Source organism: Crinia signifera, chromosome 1 (assembly GCF_055691185.1).
Source record: "Crinia signifera chromosome 1, ASM5569118v1, whole genome shotgun sequence".
Taxonomy (NCBI): domain Eukaryota; kingdom Metazoa; phylum Chordata; class Amphibia; order Anura; family Myobatrachidae; genus Crinia; species Crinia signifera.
Window position 1 is genome coordinate 435167603 of NC_139217.1, and position 22597 is coordinate 435190199.

The following is a 22597-nucleotide window of genomic DNA, read 5'->3' on the forward strand; positions in this document are numbered from 1 at the left end:
TGTAAAGCGCTGCGGAATATGTATGCGCCATAAAAGAAACTGTTCATAAATAAATGTTGCTCACTACCTATATATGTTACATTATAGAGTCAGTATCTGTTTATTTTCCAATTAGGTATTGTTTTAATTCACAATAAAACCGCATAAGCCATAGGCTAAATGACTGCCTTGATAATATTTCAGAATCTTCCCAGAATCATTTAATATGTATAAAAAAAACGATTAAATTAAATGTAATTATGCTTTATTACCAGGCTTCCTAATGTTATTTCAGAAACGACTATAAATGTGAAGTTGGAGGGCCTTATAAAAAAAAAAAAAAAAGTAACAAACTATAATATACTAGAGGGTAAATGAATTATACTAATAAATGTGAATATTCCCAGCAGTAATGTTCTGCATGAGCTAGAGCTGCACAATGGGAATATGACACAGTGCATACATACTTTAAATGCTGAAACACCACCTACTGTACCCAGGCAGTATATCAATGCGGAATGCTAAAGACATGGAAATATATTCCATTCCATAAGATAACATATTAATGTAGCGTGAGCATCCATCTATCCTCTGTACATCAGTATCAATGTATCACTGTACAGTATATAGTTTTTGTGATGATCGATCTATCCATACAGCAGTTTACCTATACTATTAGCTCCCTCTTACCCATAATCCATTTATATCTTTCCCCTGGTCAGTTGAATAGAGAATGGTTTAGCAGTACAATTAGAGATTTGCAGGCTCTGATTTACTCTGATTTCAAAGCAGGGTCTTATTGGCTATCAACTGTCAACAACTTTCATGTGATTTGGGATAGCCAATAGGATCCTCCTTTGAAATCAGAACCTGCACATCTCTAAGTACAATGTTCTTGAGGATGTGGACAAATAACAAATACTGGGGCAGATGTAATAAGCCTGTTGAAGAGATAAAGTGGAGAAAAAGTAGGATGAGACAACGCACCAGCCAATCACCTCCCAACTGTCATTTTCAAACACAGCTGATTGGTTGGTGCGTTATCTCCTTCCACTTTAAAGGGCCCCATACATCAGCAATTAATTGTGACAATTTTCAGATATGGAGATGATTGCCACAATTAATTTTAGATGTGTGGGCTCCCCCCTTTTGGCAATCCCAATCAAAATCGCCAATCGATTGCTTAATCAGGTTTTTAAACATGTTTAATAATCTGGTATTATCTGCAGATCTTTTTTAGATGTGTGGGCATTCCCAATTCATCTTCTTCATCTTTTTACATTATGAACAGCTGAAATGACAATCGATTGGGGCAATTTCCAGATATGAAGATGCAATCTTTAGATGGAAAAATCTGCCGATCACTGAAATAAATCTGTAATGCGTGGGCAAAGTCAGATAGATTGTAAAATCCATTTATCTGGCCAAAATATCCCAATATCTGAAAATCCGTAAATTGTGATTGCTGATGTATGGGGCCCATTACTCCAGTTTTTCTCCACTTTATCTCTTCACCAGGCTTAACAGATCTGCCCCAATATGACATAATTGTGGGCTGGGAACAAAGCTATTAGTAGTAAAACCTGCTTCTGACATTTCCTTGCACAGTTCACCAGCAGGTTGATGCACTTTACAGCGGCCAGAATTTGCACACAATTTTGTAAAGGAGATGACATACTCAAGTGCTGAAATAGCTGTGACACACATACGTGCTTAATGCTTATCACTTGGGAACGCCACAAAGGAATATGGTGTCTTCTGTTTGAGAGTCTCAGGTCAAAGTTCCCCAGATGAGTACCACAAGAGTAGTAGTGTAGGATTTATTCACCATACAGAATTAAGATCCAAATTGAAGGACAAGTAAGCCAGAGGTTGAGGTCACAAGCCAAGGTTTGTAAACAAAGAATCAGGCAAAAGGGCAGCGATGCAAGGTCAGGGACAGCCAACCAGTTGGCGGGAACAAATAGGAAGGTTTCAGCACACAGCAGAGTCATTGTATCTTCACGGTAAAAGAGATATGTAACGGCCAAGAAAGGATTGGAGATAATAGATGTATTCACCTATGATAAATTGCAGGAATCATGTTATCCAGAGGAGGAGAACAAATCTGAATCAGCGTGGGTCACAACAAGATGGTGGCGCTCACAGTCTGGGTGGATGTCAGAGAAACCCAAAGTTCCAGAAGCCCCTGCTTCTGGTTGTCCGACACAGTAAGAGAAAGTCACACTGTAAAGTGTGATGATCTTCAGGTGGTAAGTGCAGATGTGATTGATTATTCTTATCCATGTCATCTGCAACATTTAAACACTGAGGACGATGGGATTGTAAAAGAGTGAAGAAAAAAAATTTGGTTCAATGGATGAAAGTTGGTTCAAATTGATTCTTCCTGGTAGGTCACAGAGGATGTTCTCAGGTGGACACTTCTGTAGGTCAGTACCTTTGATGCGGGTTAACCAGTTTCTATCCTACGGTACTATGTTTCTCATGCTATAAATGCATGCAAAAAAAAAAAACTGAAGCGTGAATCTTTGAAGTTTTGGAGTTTCTGAAGTGACCCCCGATCTATGCTATAACTCTTGGCCTTGATAGAGGCCTATATACGTTACGGGCACATTCTTCTGAGGCTGCTATATTTGGCTGAACTTTATTGTGAAATCTACACCATGAAAGATTCTTATCTGCTTTATCTTTGAGGTGTTACTCTTTGGACGGGTAACTTCGAGGAGGAGAGAACTTCCACATAGAAAATATCTTTGCAGTTGATTATTCAGCACCCCAATAGGAAGCGCAGATTCCCATTTGTTGTTGTTTTTTTGTCTATTGTATCTGTAGGAGGTGGTACTACAGGGCACTTTGTCGCATCCAAGTGGTAGCGGAGATTTTAAATTTTTTGTTTACGGTATAAATGCATACAGCCTATCACTTAAAAAAATCTTCCGATCTTCACTCTCACTTGCTTACTACAATCTGTAGTCGGGGGGACCAGTAACAGTGCCAGAAAACTTCCATACCAAGCTTGCTGCTCCTACTGTTTGAAACCAGTTTCCTCACACAGTTCCGGAGGCCTCATCTCCAGGCTTACATATTCTAAATCACTGCAAGATTTACCGGTTCACTCCAGCAATTCATTAATGTACCCCTACTTCCACAACACCTGCAGCTTAGCCCTCTTTTATGTAATTCTGTTTATTCATATGTTTGTTTTGGATCCTGTGTTTTTGGTATTGGTAGAAGAGTATTACATATAAAACACATTTGTATAATACTTCAGTTAAGTAAAGAGAAGAAAAACCAACTTAGCCCCATTTCCCAGAAAGCGCCCCTGTGTGTAGTTATAACAAGCAGCTGCTCTGGTTGTACTGGGATTGCTGCTTCTAACAAGTGGGGTCACCCACATTCACAGTGGGAACAGCAGATGGAGACAGAAATCTCTTCGTTCCAGGCTGCTTCTGAAGATCATTTACATAAATGTTAGAATCTCCGCTTTTCCTGAGTGAAGGATGTGCCACTGAGAGCACAGAAATTCTGCGCTAACAGATACTATCTGCTGTCTCGCTTTTATTTTTAGAAAGTCCGACGTGTAAACAGGTAAAAGGGGGTTAAAAGAGAATAAATTTCATGTAGCGCATTTATCTGATGCTTCATAATTAAAACCAGTGACTTATACACAGTACATACAAAGTACTGCTGTAAGGTAATTAAATCAATACATTACAAGGCCCTGTAAGGCTCTTTAGGTTAGCAAACATGTACAGCAGTGATTTTCAACCTTTTTACCTTGCGGCACACTAAATAAGATCCCCACAGGACAAAACACATTGGCCACCATAGGAAATAAAAACAACCCCATATAAAAATAAAAAAATCACACAGGTCCCCACAGGTGACAAAATAAAAATACATTGGCCCTTTACATGAAAAGATGAGACCAGTAAATAACAGTTAAACTGGTGGTGGCTGTAAACTGGTTTGGGCATCTCTAGATCTGGGGGCGCACTTGGGGACAGCTCAAGGCACACTGGTGGGCAACGGCACAGTGGTTGAAAAACACAGATGTACAGCCTTCTGTTTGTGTTTATTGCTTTTGCAGAGAATATGGTGCTGATTTCACCATCGTCTGAGCTTTATGCTGCATTACTACATGTATTAAGCAGTCTATGTACTGCGACCTATGATATCTTACACCATGCCATTTGTTATTGCAGAGTTATTGATGAAGTGGGTAATTCCAATGGGATAACATTTGCACTCAGTTTAATCTGCAGTTGTTTGCCTGACAGTTCCACCAAATGCACTTGGGTATTTATTCTTCATGCAAAGTCATTAGGATCTCTTTGCGCAGCCATAATCAGATGCGGAACTACCCTTGGTGCAGCAGGTGTATTGCACCGGACCCTTGAGGTCTAAGGGGACCATTGCTGCCCCAGACCAGCAATGACTTCTTGGGGTGGGGTAGAAGAGCGATCCTAAATTATATATTAGCCCCTGGGCCTGCCACTCATAAGTGACCACCACTGACCATAATTATAGGAACCAAGGCGGTCCAGCATCATTAACGTGACCATGTTGGGGTAGGAGGCTGCGGCTTTCATTATGTGGGGTATTCCCCCAATTACCCAGGGATTTCTATATTTGTCCATTAACAGTGTGTACTTATTACAGAAGTTCACTGTATTGTACAGAGGGTTAATGATTCCCAATGCTGCAGACTTCTGAAGTAGCTAAATAACAACGCTGGTTAAAAGTGTGTGTAGGGGCCATTAGCGTCCATCTTTTTTTTTTGAACGAATTATCAGCGTGTATTTAATAGGCTCTGAGAACAGACTTTAAAAGCTTAAATATTACGTCCACGTGAGGCTTTAAAGGTGCTGCTGAGTCTCACAAGTATTACTGTTTGCAGCAGCATTTTCCAAATCATTTTGTTGTTTTGCTGCCGAAAGAAAAAAATACAGCACAGATTCCGCATTAAACGTTCATGCTATTTGCAGAAACTTGTGAATTCTCTTGAACGCTAGAAATGGGTGGTGACCATTTCCGATACTCCTAAGAACTAATAAATACTATGGGAAACACAAATTCAGTGAAGCAGGAATAATACCCCTTTCAGACATCCTACCGGGCAAATTACACGGCATTTTGAGTGCCGCGTCACTTTGCCGGGTGCAGTCTGACCCTGTTTCAAACATAGCAGCAAATTACCGGGTTAAAAACGGTCAACCCGGTAATTTGCTGAATTACACGGTTCATTTGTGTAGTGTGAAAGGGTCAACCAGGGTCGCAAATCCTGGGTTGACGACCCTTGTAAAAAGCATGGTTGGTGACCCAGGATTTTAGACCCGGGATAACCCTTTCACACTACACAAATTATCGGGTAGAACTGCTTCACCCAGTAATTTGCGATTACAGTATGTCTGAAAGGGGTATACGTCTGAAGTATCAATTACAATGTTTTCAGGAATGTATCTGTCACAACCTTCCGGACCACGGGAGTCTATGACCGGGTCCGGAGGCATGGAGTGTGCGGGCGGCAGTGCTGGGGTTTCGGGCAGCAGGTCTTTCTTCCAGCGTCTGGGTCCAGGCGGCTTCAGGACTGCGGGCAGTGGCGGGTTGGGCGGCTTGTTCCTCTGGTGTCTGCATGATTCTCCCTGCAGCGCTGGCAGAGAGAGGGCAAGTGTGCGGCTTCCGAGTCGGCAGGCGCTCGCTTCACTACGGGCGCATGTGCTGCGCTGTCAGGGATTTAAAGAGAAAGCTAGGATATGACAGTCAGCCTGCAGGTATAAAAGGAAGTCTCTGGCATGCAATCCCTGCCAGAGTATAGGTTCACATTCCTACTCCAGCGTTCCTAGTTATTTGGTGAATTACTGTTGCCAACCTGTACTTGTTCCTGACCACTCTTACGTTTAACCCCTTCTGTACCTCCACCGTGATTCCCTGTGTATTGACCCAGTCTGAACTTTGACTCTCCGCTTGCTCCGTCCTTTGGTACCTCATCTGATTGATTGATGCTGACCCGGCTAGATGACAACTCTCCAATATTCCACCACTGCTACTTCCAACTCACACGGGAAACCTGACCAGGGGGCCGCGACCGACGTGTCGGGCGCCACTGAAGTCCAAATCCCACTTGGAGGGGTCACTGGCAGAAAACCCCCAGCACGGTTAGACTCCGCACCCATGTGTCAGGTCGAGCCAATTCACGAGTTGGTAGAAGTTGGTAGAACCGTCCTTCAGTTCGTGACCATATCTGGTAGTCAATCACTCCCAATATGCAGATCCAGCTTGTTTAGTAAATATAAAGGCATACACCATGAAGAATTATAGGTACTTGTGTAGTTTCACGGCGGCAGCTACGTAGACAGCGCAGCGACCCTGTCAGAATGAGCATAGTGTTCCCGCGGCCAGCGTAGTTAAAAGCAGCGTAGTGTTTCCGCGAGCGTCCCTGTCAGAATCAGCGTAGCATAGTATTCCTGTGGCCGCTTAACGTAGCCAGCGTCCCTCTCAGAAACAGCGTAGGACTATAAAAACAGTTACCAGTTAGTACATGTCATCATTACTGTCTCAGGTGTATGCTATGGCAGGTGTGAATGTGTTCCTGAAACACCCCCACTATCCACGCCAGCCCAAAGCTTGGCGAGCACAGCATGGCCCGTGAGGCGGCGCGTTACGTGTCCTCTCGTCCTTTTCATACCCCCACTATCCACGCCAAAGCGTGGCGAACGCAGCCGATTACTTTGCATGTATTCCGCGTCCCCTCGCCACACTTTATAAAATCAACTCCACGCCAACGTGGATAGTGGGGTTATGAAAAGGTTGGGCTGGCGTGGATAGTGGGGGCATCAAATGGAGGTATTTGCCAGTATGTAACATGGAGCACTGGCAAATGCCTCCTTTATTGTGCATGAGACGCACTTGCATCCGCACCTCCTCTTTGCGCAGGAGACGCACGCACTACCGACAGAGGCATAGCTAGGGTGGCGCCAGTGCAGCTCATGCTCCGGGCGCCCCCCTGCTGTGTCCTATGCACCGTCGCGTGTATGTGCCAGCCAGGGAGAGCTTGCAGTGTGTCCAGAGCCAGCCCTACTCGCTCTACAGATCCTGCAAAGCAGGGGGATGCCGGGTTGAAGAGGTGCCCTCCCAGGCAGCTCTGCAATATTGCTGTAGTTGACTGTCCAGCGAGGCAGCTGTGAGGACTCCCGTCCATGCTCTCTGCACCATGCTCGGCTTTTGAATTGCCCGTTCCTCCTGCCAGTGAGCTCGGTGTGCCGGAGCAGGGCATGCCTGTTTCGGCTCCACAGGAGAGCCATGCACATGCATAGACGGAGGATGATTGACAACCAGAGCAGCAAGCTGTGTGTTCTGGATGCACCTGACGATGTGTAACATGCAGGTGTAACAGGTTGCAGCACAGTGTACACATGTATCTGCCTTCCCCTACACTTACATGTGAATCTCATCTCTTGCTCCTCCTCCATCAGGTGCTGCGGCGCCATGACATGGACCTGCTCCGGGTGCTCTGGCTGCACCCTACGCCACTGGCTACCGAACCCCTAACCCTGTCGGGGGGGGGGTTGCTGTACCCTGCCGCAATAGTTACTCAGAAGCATGAGCGTCTCAGACACTCCTGCTTCTCAGACAGATGGAGCACCTCTCCACCGGCGCCCGCATGATCCCCTCTCCGCTGGAGAGGGGATCATGCGGGCACCAGCGCTGTGTGAGAGGCACTCACTAGGCTGCAGTTCCTGGCATGCTGCCGTGAAACTACATAAGTACCGAATTATTATTATTAAGGTAGCAATGCATGTTAGGCAATGTAAGAATATAATAATGCTACATAAAGTAGAGATAACAGATGTACAGTAATTACAAAGAGAGTTTATTCAATAAAGCAAATACTGCAATAAAAAAACTAATCATGCAACAATACCCATGCATTATTTAGATTTCTAAAGTATCAATAGCAGATCTGATGATAAATAAAGAACAGTACAGTATCTAATCAATTTATCATCAATGTTTAAACACACTGTTGTTTTATGTTATAAATTGTTTTACATTTAAAAATAGACTAATGTAGTCTGTAAACTGCTTTTAATATGATAAAAGGCAAACACAAAACTTGCCAGACGATGAAACATAATGAACTCAAACAATACATAGCATCAGGCATTGTGTACTGTACAGTAGAAGCATGCTATAGAATTCTGCCACACTGTATAAAGAAAAAAACCAGGGTGGAAACGTTGTACCTTAAAAAGGTAGAACATTTCCACTCTGATGTTTTCTTTGTAGAGTGTGGCAGAATTTATAGTGCTGTATAAATTAAAATAATAAAATAATGCCAGGGTGGTCATCTTCAATGTATAAATTCACAGGGTGGAATTTAATTGCTTTTAATGTTATAATTAAGGGGTGTTGACAAAACAAAATCTAATGTTGCTGTTTTGGCATGGAAGCCGTTGCTACTGCACTTGTTGAGCCCAATAGCAACGGGTTTAGCCTCAAAGCTCGAAAAGCAGCCATTTTGGCACAAGGCCGAGAGATTTCTTCTCGCCGCCTTAGGAGGCCGCAACCAGAAATGTGTGCTTCTCTGGCTATTCGTGTCCAACTGAAGCAACAAAGGAATTGGTCCTTTGGGTGCCCCTTAAAAAAAGTGCCAAAAAAACCCAAACCGATTTAACTCCCCCCACAGTGTAAAGAAAATACCAAGCTCTGAGTTATCATTACGCAGAACATGTTTTATTAATTATGTAATTATTGTCAGCATCTACTACTGTACTCCAACTTAACGTGCACTGCATATATGAAGCAATGCTACAATTTCACATTCTCAGGAGAATACCGAAGCCACGCACATGAAAACAGTTCAGGTATAAGGTGAAATATTGGCTGAATAATGCTGGGAGCCCGTCTGTATCTGCACTGACATTCTAGAATTCTCATCTGTTACTTGTCATCTATTTTATACTTAAGAGCACAAAGCAAAGTGCAAACTAATATAAAAATTAATGACAGCTTTAAATACAGCTTCACATGGCAGAGCTCATGCTGGATGCGGGGAAACGGATACTTAAGAAGCCTTTTGAATTCACAAGCAATCTCCTAAATAATAATTCTCCAGTCTTTTGTGCCCCTTCTGGCACGGGCTGCATTGTATAAATGTCAAATGACAAGAAATAACCAGTCATCCATCATTGTAAAACAGCAAGAAGTGGTATACGGTTGGCAAATAATTTCAAAACTATAAGGAAAGCATGTTTACAATGTTCACCTGTGGCCCCTATTTTATTCTGCGAGAGTCAAGTATCATTTTTATGTGCATCGGGTACTTCGGTGTGCAGGACTTCTTTCAGGAACAGTATGAAGGTTTAATGAAACAGTTACCGTCACGGATAGGCAAAAAAAAAAAAATGAGCAGAAATGACACCCGGCATACCTGCAGGAACTCCGGGGAAGCAGAGAAGATGTACGCGTTAATAATCTTGAAGCAGTTGCGGAGGTTTTCGGAATTTAGTTCTGCAACAACAAAACAGTTTCAGAAAACAATATTTAGGAATAGGAGATTGGGGAGAGCTGTGCCAGTCGCACAGAAATCACAAACTTATGCGGGTGGACCCTCTTTGTGCACTATTAGTATTCAATATTTTGATATGCGAGGGTGTGCTACCATAGACACAGAATAAATATATTGGCAAGGACAGAGAAAGTGTGTCTTTGGTTGGTGCACCAAAAGAGAATTTAATAATAAAACATGACTTTTATTGGTTTCATTAAAATAGTTGCGAAAAAAAACACATAGGACAACATTGAGTGATTTAAAAAGGATATAATATATCCTCACCTAGTGGGACCCCACTTCACACTGTGGGTGACTGCACACCTAGTGTGTTAAACCCCACTTCCCTTCCCCCCATATGATTGTATTTTGATCTGTTTAGGCCAGTGGCGACACAGGGTATCCGTAGCACACGGTTCCCTGTAGTAAAGTGACACGGTCTCTAGTGCAAGAGCCGTGTACACTCCTGTCTGATCTGACACGCAAGAGCGAGGTAGTGCACAGCAGCACACCTCAGACACAGCTCTGCGGTCAGCACACAGGCTGTGGAACTAGCGGCTCCAGCCAGCGGTAGCGCTGAAACAGGTTCACACCCGTGTTCAGGCGCTTCTCGCTACTGCATAGTGAGCCCCAGGAATATATACATTGTATCTGATAATTGTTACATCCTGGATGAGCATACACACTGTAAAACTGTCAATACCAGACATAACTTTTCCACTCTTAAATTTCAACCACCGTGCTTTATAAAATTATTCAGGGACAGTGTGAAGTGGGGTCCCACTAGGTGAGGATATATTATATCCTTTTTAAATCACTCAATGTTGTCCTATGTGTTTTTCGTGTTTTTTTATATCTTCGCAACTATTTTAATGAAACCAATAAAAGTCATGTTTTATTATTAAATTCTCTTTTGGTGCACCAACCAAAGACACACTTTCTCTGTCCTCGCCAATATTTAGGAATATATTGTATTACCATTATGAAATATTAGTGATCTATATAGAAACTACTGTATAGGATAAATATTACCCGTCAGTGACCTGCAAAGGCAAAGGGGTGGATTGTGATCAGACTTGCACAGCAAACAGTTAATGTAACTCTGAAGAAGATGTATGAAGCAGTTATAAGGGAGGAGAAGTGCCTGGTACATTGTCACCGGCCAATCAGCTAACTGTTCCTTTTTAAATTCAGCCTGTAACTTAACAGTCAGGAGCTGATTGGCCGGTGATAAAGTACCAGGCATTTTATCACTTCTCCTCCCTTATCACTGCTTCATACATCTACCCCCTCTGTCTCTTTGTGTAATTGGGGATTTCAGGGCTGCAACAATGCAAGTACACGCACCCATCCTGATAAAAAGGAGTGTAAAAACCTCCATGGTATTCTGATCTGTGCCTCTTGCATTAGCTATACGGAATCTCACAATAGTATAAGTTAGTAGGGGGTGTATCTACTAAGGACAGATGAGTGATAAAATGGAGAGTGATAGCCAACCAATCAGCTCCTGTCATGTTACAGGCTGGGTTTGAAAATTACAGGTAGGAGCTGGTTCTTTAAGTGGGAAAAAGTGGATGGAAATGAAGTACAAGCTTTAGGCTGTCAAATTTCAAACAGTGGGCAGATGTATTAAGCCTGGAGAAGAGATAAACTGGAGATAAAGTGAAAGGCGATAACACACCAGCCAATTAAATGTATTTGAAAATGACAGTTGGGAGTTGATTGGCCGGTGTTATCTTCTTTCACTTTATCTCCACTTCACCTCCACTCCAGGCTTAATACATCTGCCTCATAGCCTGTAACATGGCAGTTCGGAGATGGCTAGTTGGTGCTTTCTCTCTCTCAATTCAAGGCTTAGAACACTTAAGCCACACTTAAGGGCAAGATGTATAAAGCTTTAAAAAGTGACAAAGTGGAGAGTGATAAACAGCCAGCTAATCAGCTCCGACCTGTCATTTTTCAAACCCAGCAGATGATCGTTTGTTCAGATAGACAGAGATCTTGTACAGGTTCTGTAGTCCCATTACAATAGAGGACCATGATGAGACCCAGCAATGCCTGCGCTTAGGTGTAAGTTATTATACACTGCATTGCATCCACTAGTTGACACTTTTCTTTGAACCTTACATGGGCGTGGTTGCAGCAAAACTTCATGTCACTAATTACAAGTGACTTGATTGGTTGTCTGCTCATTAATCAATATTGGTTCAACCTACAAAATTGTTACAGCAAAGACCATTGAAGAAAAGTATAAAATCTGCAACAGCAAAAGGTAGTCTTGTATACATCAGATTAAAGAAAACTGGATGCCGTGGAAACGAATGTGATTCATTTTCCATGTTATTTTATATAGAATGAGCAAGACCAGGCTTCACAATATCTAGCTAGGTACAAGAAAAGCAAATCTATAAAAGGAAGGAAAATAACAAAACAAGATATAAAAATTGGGCTGACTCAACCTCTCTACTAATGGGAGTCCAGCTGCTACCTATACGGGCTACAGGAGGAAGAATTTATTAAGAGACTTCATTCCCTAATGCTGAAAATCTACATTACAGGCTGCTTCGGCCCCATATGGGTGAATGTTGTAATAAAAACTCCCACGCTGCACCTCAGCTAGAGGCTAGAATCAACAGCAAGTATTTAAAATCAATCTACATTTCCTTTCAACAAAGCACTTTGCTGAACACCTGAATACAGTTGGATATTCTGCTACATACAATACACTTCTTTATTCGTTCATTATACCATATGTAAAGAAAAAAAAATAGGGAAATTTACTAAACTTCTGTTTATTGAGCATTACGCAAATGATCACACATTGATCGCACTATTCAGATCCAAACCACAATAGATGTCATCCTGCAGTTTGGAGCCAAAAATGGGTTTGCTTATTAGAGTAGCTATAAAACTGGCCTTCCTGAGCTAGTTGAGTTTCTGGAGCATCACATTTGTAGGTTAATTTGTTTGTTCGATTATACTCTCAAAATGGCCAGAAAAAGAGAACTTGGCAGTCTATTCTTGTTCTTCCGAATGCAGGCTATTCTAATGCAAGAAATTGCCAAGAAACTGAACATTTCCTACAACGGTGTGTACTACTCCCTTCAGAGAACAGCACAAACAGGCTCTAACCAGAGTAGACAAAGAAGTGGGAGGCCCCAGTGCACACTGAAATAGATGTCTCACAGCTCCTCAACTGGCAGCTTCAATAAATGGTACCCACAAAATGTCAGTGTCAACGTCTACAGTGAAGAGGCGACTCTGGAATGCTGGCCTTCTAGGCAGAGTGGCAAAGAAAAAACCCTAGCTGAGACTGGCCAATAAAAGTAAATGATTAATATGGGTAAAAGAACACAGACCTTGAACAGAGGAAGATTGGAAAAAAGTATTATGGACAGATAAATCGAAGTTTGAAGTGTTTGACTCACACAGAAGAACATTTGTGGGATGCAGAACAAGTGAAAATATGCTAGAAGAGTGCCTGATGCCATCTGCCAAGCAAGGTGAAGGTAATGTGAAGGTCTCGGGCAGATTTGGTGTTGGTAAATTGGGAGATTTGTACAAGATAAAAGGGATTTTAAATAAGGAAGGCTATAACTCCATGCCATGTCCTGTACACAGCGCTTGACTGAAGCCAATTTCCTCCTCCAACAGGACAATGACCCCTCCAAATTACGCAAGAACTATTGAGGGAAAAAATAGGCAGCAGGTATTCTGTCTGTAATAGAGTGGCCGCACAGTCACCAGATCTCAACCCCATTGAGCTGTTTTGGGAGCAGATAAAATAAGTGGTTCAACACTCTTTATAGTAAACACACTCACCTTAATACACAAATAATGAAATAAATAATGAGTTTTAGTTCATGGATTGATCAATGCACTTAAAGCTCCTAACATACCCCATTTTACTGCAAGTCCTACTGTAACAACCAGACTCTTAAGAACCTGGCTGGACTATGGAGAAAGGGAAGAAAGTGGTCTTGTCTGATGAATCACGTTTTATTTTACATAATGTGGATGGCCAGGTGCATATGCATTGGCTACCTGACACTATGGGAAGAAGCCAGGTCAGCGGAGGCAATATGAAGCTCGGGGCAATCCTCTGCTAATAAACCTTTGGTCCTAGCATTCCTGTGGCTGTTACTCGACAGGCACCACCGACAGTATTTAAAAAATTTGACAAATGAAGAACACCCCCTTCAAGGCAACGGTATTCCCTGATGCCAGTGGCCTCTTTCTGCAGGATAATGCCACACAGCAAAAAATTGTTCGGGACCTAAGACCGCTCTAGAATATATCTTTTGCATCTGCTTAATATAATACAGCAAAGTCACACTTCAAGTAATGAAAGACGAGTAAAGAAAAAAAAATGAATGACAAGTTCTACGACACAGATTTTAATTGAGAGATAATTACTCATTTAAAATAGTGTCAGCTGCCAAGATAACCTACATATTACTGCCAGGTTCCACCAGCTATTACTGCTACTTAATGTTACAGAAAGGAAATAGATGGTATCTCTTATTATGTTTAACTTCTAAAATCAGTGCTACCATACAAGCTGCCAATCATCTGCCGCAGGTAATGTGAAGGCAATTTTAATTCAAGCTTGTCTATAATTATTATTTTATTTTTATTTATTTTTTCTATCATAGTCTTTCATAAATGTCCTTCATCAGAAGTGACATACTCTAAACAAGATAGCGGTTAAATTCATGTAATTGAACTGCAGTGATAAGAGTCTGCTAAAACAATACGGGGAGCATTTCATATTTAACAATGAGATGATAAGTAATCAAAGTTAAATGACAATGGACAATTTCTCAGAGAAAGAGCTGTTCTTTAGGACAATTCTCAAAGATAAACATTAACTGCCGACGGTTGCACGCAGAATACGTAATCTGTGGGCTCCAGCAGAACTCACATCGCTGCATTTACTGAGGAAAACAGACAAGACCAGCGCTAAACAATCAGACGTAATTCAACCTAGATATATAATAATAGTGTTTCCACAGATGCTGCTGTTTAATGGGACTGCTCAACTAGTCCCAATAGGAACAGACAAAAAGGAGGAAAAAACTGCGCAATGGGAAACACTATAAATCAATAAAATTTATTATAAACAGTAATTGATTATACATAAGGTATGTGGCCACAACCTAAATATGATTAAAACATAAAACACATACATAAAAAAATGATACTTTAAATAGCACCAATAGACTATACTGATTCTTAAGTTAAAGAGTAGCAAAAATTAGTATAAGCCTCAGCGGGTTAGTATTGCAGGTTAATGGATTAGTTGAAATTGTATACTTGTATCCATAAAGTCCATGCATTCAAACTATAAATATAGTTTTGCTTACGTATGGTTAGTAGATGGCAGCATGCAAAGTTGTCATTAGCGAACCATTAGGATTAGTTGTATACGGTTGTCTGGCCAGACAAAAAATATATATAAAAGTATATAGGAGTATACCTTTGGAGACTTGTAGCAAGTTGAAATTTCTGATGCCTCCCATTTGCTGGATCTGAATTTCCAGGAAATTCAGATCCAGCAACTGGGAGGCATCAAAAATTTCAACTTGCTACAAGTCTCCAAAGGTATACTCCTATATACTTTTATATATATTTTTTGTCTGGCCAGACAACCGTATACAACTAATCCTAATAGTTCACTAATGACAACTTTGCATGCTGCCATCTACTAACCATACGTAAGCAAAACTATATTTATAGTTTGAATGCATGGACTTTATGGATACAAGTATACAATTTCAACTAATCCATTAACCTGCAATACTAACCCGCTGAGGCTTATACTAATTTTTGCTACTCTTTAACTTAAGAATCAGTATAGTCTATTGGTGCTATTTAAAGTATCATTTTTTTATGTATGTGTTTTATGTTTTAATCATATTTAGGTTGTGGCCACATACCTTATGTATAATCAATTACTGTTTATAATAAATTTTATTGATTTATAGTGTTTCCCATTGCGCAGTTTTTTCCTCCTATTTACTGAGGAAGTGGTAAATGGGAATTAAAAAGGGGTAATAGGAAGTCTCGGCTACAGCAGATGTAGGGCTAAATGTTTTAGGGACTGATTGTGAAAAAGTTATTTTGCTTTTCTTTCACATTTCAGCATAGTAGTAAGTAAGTAGTTGCCTGGTGGCTAAAGGGATGTGAGATTTGTTGATGAATGTAGATTAGTTTGGGCGGGAATTGAGAGCAAGGGAAGGTATTATAATTCCAGATAGGGCAGGGCAGAGACAATGGAGTAAGCCAGGCCTGATCAACTTGTGACACCCCCAGCTGTTGTGAAACCACAAGTCTCAGCATACCCGCCCATTGATCAGCTGGTAAAGAATGCTGGGATTTGTAGCTTCACAAAAGCATCCACAGGTTGACTGGGCATGCAGTAGACAGCTTGGACATTGTGGATACATTTACTAGGTGTCAGATTTGTCAGTGGTTGTCCATCAAATTTGCACATCAGATTACCAAAGGAAAATCCAAATACATTTTTGATTACATTTTTTTTTTTAAATTGCAATAGACCATCAAACAAATTATCAATTGTTATATAGACAACAATACAAACTGGATTTACAAACCAACGTTTCTGAAAATCCAACAGAACTTGCAGAAAACCAGAAAATACAAACAACAACAAAAAAAATTGTAATTAAAAGGCACGATTCGTTCAAAAAAAATAGCATACTTTCTCTATATCAATATCCAGCCCAGGCATCTGAGCCTAAGATGGTATTAGAAAATAAGGTGAAAAAACTGCGTAGTCCCCCCTATTTCCAATAACCCAGCTGAACCATCCGGGGTAGCTGACACAAGGAGACACAAAACGTGGGGTCCTCGTACCATAACCGAAACCAGCTCGAATCTGTTCAGTCATATACTGCCTCAAAAACATTGGGTTGGCCGCTCCCAAAGGACAACCCGGGGTAACCAGGGATTTGGAAAATAGGAGGGATCCAATTATTTTCCAATACCAAGCTAGGCTTAGAGCAAGGGTGATGAACCTCAGGCGCCGTATGCCCCCGCAGCCGGTCTGAGTGGCCCGCCCAGCAGCTTTGCCGAGAGTCAAGTAGAGGGGAATTCTCACGAGAGGTCGGTAGTTCTCGTGAGATTCCTCTTAATCAACAGCAGCCAGAGACTGTCAGTCCTATTCAGCGGCAGCCGCAGGACAATTTGTAAGAGAAATTTTTACATATGGCCCCCGAAGGATTTTTTCCCCATACAAATGGCCCTTGGCACAAAAAAGGTTCCCCACCCCTGGCTTAGAGGCTAGTTATAGGTTTTCAGGGGCTACAAACATATTTTTTTAACTACCCAAGGAGTGGTCACACCGCTTACAATAAAAAATAAAAATACTGCAAAACTATTTGGCCCCTTGAGCAACGCTGAAGCTAGCCCAGGCCTATCCAGGAAACCATCTCTGTTAAAGCGTGGATACACAAGCTTTCATTTTGATATGCAAGACCAAGAGACTTTCTTCAAGAAATAAACACCAGAACATTTTTTTTTTTTAAAATGGGGCTACATTTTAAACAATCTGGGCCTGATGTAGTTGGTAGCAAAATGGTCCCAAATTACTCCACAAAACAGTGCACATGAATAATGAATAATATGCATTTACTGAGCAATGTCCTTAGATTGTAAGCCAGGGATGGAAAACCTCTGGCCCTCCAGCTGTTGTTGAACTCCACATCCCATCATGCTTTGCAACAGTTTTAGCATGGCCAAATAGCAAAACTGTAGCAAGGCATGCTGGGATGTGTCGCTCAACAACATCTGGAGGGCCAAAGGTTCCCCGTCCCTGCTGTAAGCTTTCACAAGCAGGGCCCTCTTTACTCCTTTTCTTTTCCTGACTTATACAATCATCTCCTATTCACTGCCTACACTGGTGCCAAACTTTTGGGTTCACCAAGTCCTGCTTATTTCTGCATTAAGACTGCGGATACAGGAATGTTTATAAATGCTGTAGTCACATGTCATACAATCTTCTTGACTATCTGCTATTTGGCATTTGCCAAATACATTACAAGCGACATAATCAAAAATTGCCTTGCCTGCACAATCTATTTATCCATGCGATACCGACCTCAATGACCAGACATCGCTATCAGGTGAAACACTGAGATTTTGGCTAACTTTCTATACGATTTTGACTATATAGCTAAAATTGTTAGCCATAATCGCAGTGTGTACACTCCTTAAGTTTCTCTTTTTGTTTTAATTATATGGTGTTTCAGTTTATGTACTTTGAAAAGTGCTGCTGAACCTTTATGGCACCATATAAATAAATAATCATAATAAAAAAAGAACCTTCCTTTCCATCCATCTAGCCAAAAGGCTTGATGCATCCATTATTCAACACCCTCTAAAATTGTAATTTGACATGTGCTCGCTCTCTGGCCATGTGGTGTGCCCAGAGACCAACTGGCATTGTGCTTGCCTGGCATCAGCCCCAGGTATTGCCCCGGTCAGGAAATCCTTGCTGAGAGTTAAGTCCCTTATATATAAATATAAAAAATATATATATAAATATTTCACGAATTGTAAGGATCCACTGTGCTCCACATCTATAGACAGGGGGTAAAACAGAAACATGCATCAAGAGAGTTTAGGAGGCTTGACAAATAAATTGTACATTTTGGGTTTTAGTACATAAAGCTTTGCTTATACATCAAAAAATAGCGATTTGTTCTAATTCAATAATTTGACATTAATCTCGTGCATTTAAATGGACATTGGGAATTGAATCACAATACCATATACAGTACGCAATACATTTTTTTTTAATAATGTCCATTTAAATGGACAAGGGTTCCAAAAGCGTTAAACGGTTACAAATACACTGCATACTCAATGATCCAGTCCCAACTGAAACCATATTGTAGATAGTACAACTTTTATACATCACGCTGCTGGCCCCCAGTAAAGGTTACGGCTTCCTGATAGATCATACATTCACTTTGACTGACCTACTGTATCATACACATACTATTAACAAATGGAGATTTTTGTTCCCCCGCTTTTTATAAAAAAAAAAATTTTCACAAGGAACTTCAGTATGTATTATAGAATGTGTGTGCAGCTTGAACCTAAAAATGGAAATCACATACTGAAGGAAACTTCTGCTACTCCCTTAAGGGCTCATCAATGCTACTTCAGTGACTAAGCTCTAGACTTCTAGAGGCAGGTTGCAAACCAGCTACCATAAAGATATGGTGAGTAAAACACTGAACCGTGTAAAGCACAGTGCTGAATAAATATTACATTACTTGCTCATGTGTCCCATACAGCAATACCCCGGTGTCTGGAGCCAAATGCCAGTTCATTATTCACCTGATCTGATCCGAGAATGAAAAACTATGCAACGTACCTTTTCCTTTTCTTTTCAAATTGTTAACATTTGTGTTGGCAGCTATAAGTGTAAGGGACAATTACGTAACTGGGGCACATTCCTGATTCACTTAATGAGTGAACTATACGATACAGCAGAATAATTGTTTTACCTATAGGATAATGTTTCATAGAAGCGACAGATTTAGAAACATATCACGGGAGAGTGAAATAAGGTGAAACAAGTATTTTGAACTCACTATATGCCCGGAAGCTAGTTATTCTTCTGGTTATTTTAGGATGTATATTTTTTTTAAATCCACCACTCACAGCCCCCCCCCCCCACGTACACACTTTTTTTTGGTTTTCCTCCACCTGTATCTCATCTCTGCCACCCTGACCTCCTCCCTCTAATTTCTATCACTTTATCACCCCTCCTCTCTGACCCACTCACCCCCCTCCCCCAAATTTTATCCTGGTCCCTCTTAACCCATCTCATCTCTGTCCCACTCACCACCCCAATTCTTTCTCTGTTCACGTCTGCCAATAATGTTACGCTCTCTCTCATCTCTATCCCATCCACCTCTTTTCTCCTGGTTGTTCTTCTCACCATTGTCTCCTATAGCCTCATGGTGCATAGGGTGGCGGGTCAGCAGTATGAGGGCTGCTGTCTGCAGGTGCAGATGGGAGGGAACAACCCTGTTTTAAGTCACTGGTGGAAGGAGACAGAAGTGAGGCTGTGTCTGGAAATCTGCCAGCCAATGAGAAACAGGAGAGGGGACTCCCTAGAGCAGGGGTGGCCAAACCGGTCCTCGAGATCTACCAACGGTCCATGTTTTCCAGGTTACCTAGCTGGTGCACAGCTGCAGTCATTACTAACTGTCACATTTTCAAACCAGCTGCATTCATTCCTACTATAGATCCACAGGTTGCCTGGAAAACATGCACCGTTGGTAGATCTTGAGGACAGGTTTGGCCACCCCTGCCCTAGAGCTAGAAACACACTGTATGGCAGTTCTGTCCAAAAGGAAGATCGCCACCTCAGGGGTATCCAACAGAAAAATTGCAGTCAACAAAAGACAACCTGTGATAGCTTCTGGGGCCTTTAGATACCCAGCTCATGGGTGATATCATGATGTTTGGAGAGCTTAGATATTGCAGTGCAGATCCAGTAACAGTGGAGAGGCGGGGGAGCACATTATGTCCTCTCTATTTCTGGATCGGAGACATAGGCCCTTATTCTGGTTGACTCGCAAGGCTGCAAATTTTGCAGCCTTGCGAGTCCCCCAGACGTTATGTTAGGTCAGGTCACAAAATTCCTGCCTCCCCTACGAGGTTACACAATAGATACTTTGATCATAAGAGTTGCCTAATAAAAAAAAACTGTATACATACTGGATATTTAATTTAGAAACATAAACAGTTTATACTTCGGCAGGAGAATGCGGGGAAACATTCATGCAATGCTCCCTCGGAAAATATTCAAATAAACGGTACTTGTGTATTATGGCGGCGCCCATCGCATCGCATACCATTACGCATGCGATGGTATGCGATGCGACGCGATTTCGTTGGTTAGTGTACGATGGCATACAATTTTCAAATTGTATGCCATTGTACATGGCATACAATGCCATACGATGCGATGCGATTAAACATTGTTATAAGCACCCTAATGGGTGCTTATACAATGTTAAGCACCCTAATGGGTGCTTACAATGTTAAATGCACCCCCCCACTATAAAAGTGAACCCGAAGCGTGGCTAGCGCAGCAAGCCCGCGAGGGGCAGCGGTACGCGTCCTATGACCTTTTCATATCCCCACTATCCACGTCGGCGTGGAGTTGAGAATAGATTAGTGTGGCGAGCGCAGCGAGCCACCGAGCCCGAAGCGTGGCGAGCGCAGCGCGTCCCGCGAGGGGACGCGGATACCTGTGAAGCCCGCGAAGGGACGCGTTTACCTGTGAAGGTATCCGCGTCCGCACGCCTCGCTTCGCTCGCCACACTAATCTATTCTCAACCCCACGCCGACGTGGATAGTGGTGGTGTGAAAAGGTCGTAGGACGCGTACCGCCGCCCCTCGCGGGCTTGCTGCGCTCGCCACGCTTCGGGTTCACGTTTATAGTGGGGGGGTGGCGTGGGGGTGCATTTAACATTGTAAGCACCCATTAGGGTGCTTATACGATTTTTCATCGTATAGGGGGTCAAAATCGCGTTGCATCGCATGCCATCGGGTACATGGAATGCGATACGATGCAATACGTTCATCGAACGATGCTGAAATCGGGCGCCGCCAAAATACACAAGTTCCAAATAAACCTCTCCTAAAGTGAAGACGACTACAGAAAAAGTTTATTTTCCAGACGCCCCCCTTCTCCTTTTGGTGAAAGAACATACTGTACCAGTTTCACAATACGCATTTTTGAAAGACTGTACCTTTTTAATCCCAAACTGCAAAGCAATTGGAAATATCTTTGTTTCATTAAGTACCGAAACCCTAAAAAATTATAATTATAAAAAAAGATAAATTTTACAAACTAAATGGATGTCTTCAGTCCTACTTAACCCAGATGTATTTAGCCCTGTTCCTTCTAATGCCAAATACTATTAATTCCTGGCTAAATGATGTCAGAGGAAATCACAGGGGCAGGAGAAGAGAGTGAGAGTAAGAAGTACAGAAGACTTGTTAAATAGATGAGCATTCAATATTCATAAGTGAGCGTCTGAATATTTTACTGACTACGCTTTGAAATCCTTAGTGGCAACAGCTAGCGCAAAAAATTGTGTTTATTAAGGTATGTGCCGTACAGTTCTACTACCTGCTCCCCGTACCTACAACCTGAGAGATCGGAGATTGCTACAGTTACTGTAAATAGATCTGTATATTACCATCATTTTTGTTATTTTAGGTGTTTATCAAAACATATGTAAGTTGCAGTTATAAAATGAATATTGTTTTAAAGTGCAGAACATCAGTTTAATGAAAGGGCTTTCACATGACAATTGTAAAAATTAGGTTTACGAATTGCAGCTGTTTATTATGTTGCTACCTTTTTTCAAGGGACCAGAAGTACAGTTACTGGACAATTGACTCAAAAACTGTTTGGTGGTGAGGACTGGGCTATTCATTTGTTATTACTTACAGTATTTATACATTACTACTAAGCTGACGTGAAGCAAATGCTTCGAAAGCTAGTAGATGTAGTTTCACTTGCTGCTAACAGATGGCAGTGTAAGCCCGCTCAAAGCAAATGCTTCCAAAGCTAGTAGATGTAGTTTCACTTGCTTCCAACAGATGGCATTGTTTTGGAGACACGCGGACACTAGACATGTATATTATAGATGAGGATATAAGGCCAGGAGTGGATTCCATGTGTGGAATTCATATCATAGGGTTCTGTATCTTTATATCCCTAATAATAGGGGACTGTTACTATTTGAACAACACTGTAAGGTAAACAGGCCCCCTTGTTACTGTACATGTCATTGGAACCTTTATCACAAAGCACTAATGCATACTGGTACACTCTTCCAAATGCAATTTAAAGCAAAAGGAATACTGCAGTCTCAGAGGGAAAATAACAAAACCATTAATTTACCTCTAAATTTTATTTAAAAAAAAAAAAAAAGTATAAAACAAAAAAATTAAATAATATTAAAAGTAGTGGTTCCCAAACTCGCCCCTGTAGTCCAGTTCATG

The 22597-nt window shown here is 41.6% G+C and overlaps 1 protein-coding gene across 5 annotated transcripts in view; it reads right to left on the reverse strand.

The window, feature by feature from the left end:
• The window catches only part of IPO11 (importin 11), a 376178-nt gene that overhangs the window by 163089 nt on the left and 190492 nt on the right, over positions 1-22597 (reverse strand). For all 5 annotated transcript variants that reach the window (XM_083153175.1, XM_083153179.1, XM_083153188.1 and 2 more), the window contains exon 23: positions 9413-9492. In XM_083153175.1, the coding sequence (XP_083009301.1) occupies positions 9413-9492 (80 nt within the window). The remainder of the gene's footprint in view (positions 1-9412; positions 9493-22597) is intronic.